The sequence below is a fragment of the Electrona antarctica genome (assembly GCF_951216825.1).
Source record: "Electrona antarctica genome assembly, chromosome: 24".
Classification (NCBI taxonomy): Eukaryota; Metazoa; Chordata; class Actinopteri; order Myctophiformes; family Myctophidae; genus Electrona; species Electrona antarctica.
In genome coordinates this window covers 2,847,471-2,853,756 of record NC_136803.1, presented here as the reverse complement: position 1 = coordinate 2,853,756, position 6,286 = coordinate 2,847,471, and the positions used below count along the sequence as shown (strand labels likewise).

Genomic DNA, 6,286 nt, shown 5'->3' with positions numbered 1-6,286 from the left:
TGTACCTCATTAGTTCACATATTGTAGTTACTGTACCGTAGCGTTGATAATGATAATTCCCTAGCAGCCATGATGGATTACATATTGTAGTTACTGTGATGTGAGAGTGCGAACTAGACAACACAAACTCTCACCATATTATTATTCTAATCAATGTGGGATACCATGATGTCAACTTTATTCACAATCTTCTTAATATCAAACAATAAAAAATAAAACAGAACTAATCAAAATAGCAATCTGACCTCAGTATCTCCAGTTGACAGTTTGGACTCTTCAATCCAGCAGTGAGCAGGTCCATGAATGGATCCGTTATGTCATTATAACTGATGTCCAATTCTCTCAGATGTGAAGGATTAGAGCTGAGAGCTGAAGACACAATCTCATAGTCTGCCTTTTGGAGGTCTGGGCCAACAAGTCTGTAAATGTAGATGATGTAAAATCAGTGATTATCAACACAGATTAGATCAAGTTCATGTTCAAGGAAATTAACTATAAAGTGTATTGTAAATGTACAATCTAGTTGGTCAGATATTGACAGGTCATATAAGAACAGAGAACCAGAAAACATAAAAGTGAACGCCAGATTATCTGTAGTAATACTACAATGTGCAACTTGTATGGATCTATGAATGTTATCTTATTTATTATTTTTTACTTTGTTCTTCAAATAAATTGTTAAGCATGTTTTATTGTCTGCCATAATGCAGGGATGCCCCCTAGTGGTGACCAAATAAAACGTCCTCTAGTACCACACCATTCAGTCACTTGTACAACTCTTTAATGTTTATCTCCACTATAGTGAGAGTTCTGGGACTAAATTAAAGTGTGGCTAAAGTACTTTGGTCCAGTTGGTGGACCTATATGTCTTTTAGACTCTATTTTACCTGCCTTTAACCCATTGTGGGCGGGAACCCCTTTTGGTGTTAGCATTATGTTATGTTTCAGCTAAAATAGCAGATCTACAAGCTCATAGCGCGCCACAGAGTGGCGCGCTACGAGCTTGTAGGTCTGCTATTTTTGAAAAATCGAAGAACGACTGACTAGAAACATAGCTTTTTCAGAAAACTGTCAGGATGTAGAAGACATTTTTAGAATCTGATCTCAGGTCAAAATGGGTTAATAGAACTAGCCTTTATTTGCACTATAGGCGTGTAACGGGATACTGCATTACGGTATTATCACAGTATAAACAGCCACGGTATTGATAGTGAGATTTCACAGCTCACGGTAACAATAATTAATCTTAATCTATTAGACAACCAGGCGTTTTGTATGTGTCTATGGAGTTAACATTACTCTAATAGACCCCCAGGTGTTGTGTATGTGTCTATGGAGTTAACATTACTCTAATAGACCCCCAGGTGTTTTGTATGGAGTTAACATTACTCTAATAGACCCCCAGGTGTGCTGTATGTGTCTATGGAGTTAACATTACTCTAATAGACCCCCAGGTGTTCTGTATGTGTCTATGGAGTTAACATTACTCTAATAGACCCCCAGGTGTTGTGAATGCGTCTATGGAGTTAACATTACTCTAATAGACCCCCAGGTGTGGTTAGAATATTGAAATAAGTCTTCCCTGTGTATTTTTGGTTTCATCCTGAAAGCTGAAAACCTTTGAGTCAAAAGGCCCAATCGAAATAACACCATTTTAGTGACCCACATTATCATACAACAACAGCTGTGGGCGTGGCTTTATGTTATGTTTCAGCTAAAATAGCAGATCTACAAGCTCATAGCGCGCCACCGAGTGGCGCGCTACGAGCTCTGTCTTTAAGGAACTCTGTCTTTAAGGAATATCCATTTGACCAAGAGACACTTTGTAACTTTATGTTTTAAATTCTGTTAATTTTGAGGGTGCTAGCCCCTCCTATGTCCAGCTTTGAGGGTTTGTGTAAACACAAACATTGTGTAAACACAAACGTTGAAGACAAATTGTGATTGGCCGGAATGAGATGATGTATGATGATAAGAGCGCCCCTCACTTCACACAGGTGTGATTTTATAATTAATACAATAATAATAATCTATTATGTTTTCCTGTTAGCTCCACTAGAGGGGGTTACAGAGCAGGAGGGGAAATGATACATTCATCTTTTCCCGGTGAATCTGTGTGAGACGTGATGTGTCCGCTGTGCCTGTAGCCATGAGGATTTACATTGAACATTCATCACTGTAAAAGCCCTCAAAGACCTGAGGATGCGTCGCGTTGTGGGCTTGTAGATCAGCTAAGTTCACCCCGCGACACCGCCGTACGGACAAAGTACAAACCAGGTGTTACCGTAATTCCTCCAAGAATCGCCCATAATACCAAAATCTATTAATACATTTTGTGGGTGCGTGCGTGCGTGCGTGCGTGCGTGCGTGCGTGCGTGCATCTCAACATGACTCTACATACTGTAATCACTGTACCTTATTAGTTCACATATTGTAGTTACTGTACCGCCTGCCTGCCTGCCTGCCTGCCTGCCTGCCTGCCTGCCTGTGTGTGCTTCCGTGCATGCCTGCATGCCTGCATGCCTGCGTGTGTGCGTGCTACTAACCTTGCTTTTTTGAAGATCCTCACAGCTGGGATGAGTCTCCGCCGCCCTGCTGATGATGTGTTGTATGTGTGCAGGTCCAACTCTTCCAGAACCTCCTCTGACATCTGCAGCATGGAGGCCAGAGCTGAACACTGGGTCTCAGAGAGTTTCTTCCCTGAGCTGCTCTCTGACTCCAGGTACTGTTGGATCCCTTGACTTAATGACGGGTCGTTCATCTCCATCAGACATTGGAAGATGTTGATGCATCTGTCAGGAGAGAAGTCACGATCATTCATCTCCTTCAGGTTGTTGATGGCTCTCTGGATCTCCTCTGGACTGTTCTTTGTCTGACCCAGCAGGCCTCCTAACAGACTCTGGTTGGACTCCAGTGAGAGGCCATGAAGGAAGCGGACAAAGAGGTCCAGGTGGCCACTTTCACTCTTCAGGGATTTTTTCATGGCTCTCTGCAGGAAGTCATCCAGGGTCATTTCTTCTCCTCCTCCCAGGAATGTCTTCAGGACCTCCATGTTCTTCTGTGTGAAACAGTGGAACAGGTAGACTGCAGCCAGGAACTCCTGGATGCTCAGGTGAACAAAGCAATAGACTGTTTTGTGGTAAGAAGCACCGTCTACTCTGAAGAATGCTGTGCACATGCCTGACTTTAGCACGACCTTGTTCACATCAAGACCACAGGCTTCCAGGTCTTTCTGGTAGAACAGGATCTGTTCGTTGATCAGTTGGTTAAATGCCAACTCGCCCAGCTTCAGAATGAACGGTCCTTCTGCCTTCATGAGCTTCTCTTTTCTCTTTTTCGTCGTCTTATCTGATTTACCAAACTTCTTCTCCATCTGCTTCGTCAGAGTCGTCAGGAACTCACAGTACAACTGAACCAGGGTCTCAGGGAGCTTCTCTTTCATGTCTCTGTGCTGCACAACAAAAGCAAGGATCCAACAGAAGACTGGGATTTCACACATGGTGGAGAGGATCTTGGATTTCTTGATGTGTGACATGATTAAGCTGGTCATCGAGTTGGCCTTGTTCTCATCATTGAAGATCTTCATGAACCTCTTCTTGAAGTACTCCTTCTTCTGGTCATCTGTGATGAACCCTCTTATTTCTGTCATCCTGTGAACAAGGTCCTCAGGGATCTGATCGACTGCTGCAGGCCGTGAGGTGAGCCAGATGCGAGCGGAGGGAAGCAGTTCACCCTTGATCAGGTTTACAATCAGCTCCTCGACCGGCAGGGATTCCTCAACATTCGTGATGATGGAATCTTTCTCGAAATCCAATAGAAACCTGTTTTCATCGAGCCCATCAATCATGAACATGACTTTGCAGGGACATGTGTTGTAGTCGTTTGACTCTTGCACTATGCTGAAGATGTCATTCAGAGCTTCTTCCTTAATGCATCTGGTTTCCTTGACACATACGTGAAGTAGCTTCGCCAGAGAAAAGCTTTTTCCCTCGAGAAGATTTAACTGGCGGAACGTCAATGGGAACACGAGATGGGGGTCTCGGGGGAAACGGCCCATGGTCCAGTCGTGAATAAATTTGTGTAAGAGGAAGGATTTTCCAATTCCTGCGACACCAACAGTGAGCACTGCTCTTTCATTTATTCCAGAATTATACAATTCCCAGAGTTGGATTGGTTCGTCCAGTCCTGCCCTGTTCATCTCCATCTGTCTGACCTCATGATACCTGTGCATGCCTATGAAGCTGGTGTTTATGTTGTAGATCGGGACAAAGACGTCGTCAAACTTCATCATGGACTCATTGTCCAATTTTACACATAGATATGTGTTTTTCATCTTGTTCTGAAACATGCGTTCGTAGCCAGTAATGGAACCGCCTGATATTTTCACCAACACATCTGTAATGAACAAAGCAATTCTTAAACAGCTTCAGGAGAAAGAGATCTGCCAGATCAAGCCCTACAACACAATATAACATTTACCATTTCAATCTTTCTTTTCACTAACATGTTAACAATGTTGTTAAACTCTAAGTCTGGCAGAATTAACTATGGACCTTCTGATTCCCAGAATGCCTCTACCCATTCAGATATGTCTGCCCCTGTTTCCATGACCATGCTTCTTAGACCTTTCAGCTGTGATAAGACACTTATTGTCAGCTCACCTTCAGCAGAGGCAGATGCAGCTTCTGCTTCGGGTTGTGATGGAGGAGAAGACTGAGTGGACCTGCTGTGGAATGAAAAACATGTTATACTGACTATGAATTCATCTACCAATCCTATAGAAATACTCCAACATGTTATACTGACTATGAATTCATCTACCAATCCTATAGAAATACTACATGTTATGAATTAATCTACCAATCCTATAATACTACATGTTATACTGACTATGAATTCATCTACCAATCCTAGAGAAATACTACATGTTATACTGACTATGTATTCATCTACCAATGTCGTCAGCCTGCGCTGACCAGCCTGCGTGCCTAAAGACGTCTAGTTACGTGGCTGGTGCTACATGTAACGTTAGCATCACAACGCATGCTTCATGTAACGTTAGCATCACAACGCATGCTTCATGTAACGTTAGCATCACAATGCATGCTACATGTAACGTTAAATGGTAAAATGGTAAATGGTGCATTTATATAGCGCCTTTATCCAAGGCGCTTTACATTCATTACATTCACCCATTCACACACACATTCATACACCGATTGCGGCGGAAGCCATGCAAGGTACCAACCAGCACACCGGGAGCAATTTGAGGTTCAGTGTCTTGCCCAAGGACACTTCGACATGTAGACAGGAGGAGCCGGGATTCGAACCGCCGACCCATGGATCATTGGACGACCTGCTCTACCTCTTGAGCCACAGTTGTTAGCATCACAACGCATGCTACATGTAACGTTAGCATCACAATGAAAAACTACAACCCTGTCATGATTATGAACATCCTGGCTAAAAATAACACTGCTATTTTAAAAGGATCTCTGGCTAATAAGACGTATATGCCTTAAAACATTATACTTGCCCTCTATAACTAACCAGGGATCCTTTTAAGAATTAGGAACACATTAGAATCAACGTGTGACTGTGGAGCATAGTGAGTGTACATTATCTTGTACTGATGTCATTATCTTGTATTATCTTACAGAACTTAATAGAAAATTAATTTAAATCACAATTACTTACAGATCCTCTAGAAGACACGTCTCCTGTGTCTCAAGACCTTGGTAGAAAATGTATTTAGACTTTCTGTTGTTCAGGGTGTCATAGAGTGCCCTCATCTTCTCCTCATTGGTGGACTTGGACCTCACATTACTGTAGCCCTCTTTGGTGATGACCTTCTTCTCAAGGAGCAGATCCAGGATGGGGTCGACCATTGTCACTCTCTGAATGAGCTTTGTCCGGTGTTGGTCAACAAAGTGACCCGCTGAAGATAAGTGGAATGAACATTTGTTGGTTGTTGTTGTTGTTGTGAAACTGCTAGTATTTCCCTCCACATGCAAGCGGGTGCACAAACAGCGCAGATTAAGTCTGGCCCCTCCCAATGCATATTGCCCCAGGGGGCAGATTAAGTCTGGCCCCTCTCAATGCATATTGCCCCAGGGGGAAGATTAAGCCTGGCCTCTCTCAATGCATATTAGGGGGCAGATTAAGTCTGGCCCCTCTCAATGCATATTGCCCCAGGGGGCAGATTAAGTCTGGCCCCTTTCAATGCATATTGCCCCAGGGGGAAGATTAAGTCTGGCCTCTCTCAATGCATATTAGGGGGCAGATT

At 43.2% G+C, this 6,286-nt stretch overlaps 1 protein-coding gene across 1 annotated transcript in view; it reads right to left on the bottom strand.

Moving 5' to 3' along the window:
• LOC306917175 (uncharacterized protein) overlaps positions 1–6,286 on the bottom strand; it is a gene marked incomplete at both ends in the record, with an annotated part of 32,417 nt that overhangs the window by 3,744 nt on the left and 22,387 nt on the right. The window contains 4 exons of the mRNA XM_079495308.1: positions 246–419; positions 2,547–4,395; positions 4,662–4,726; positions 5,698–5,938. Of these exons, the coding sequence (XP_079351434.1) occupies positions 246–419; positions 2,547–4,395; positions 4,662–4,726; positions 5,698–5,938 (2,329 nt within the window). The remainder of the gene's footprint in view (positions 1–245; positions 420–2,546; positions 4,396–4,661; positions 4,727–5,697; positions 5,939–6,286) is intronic.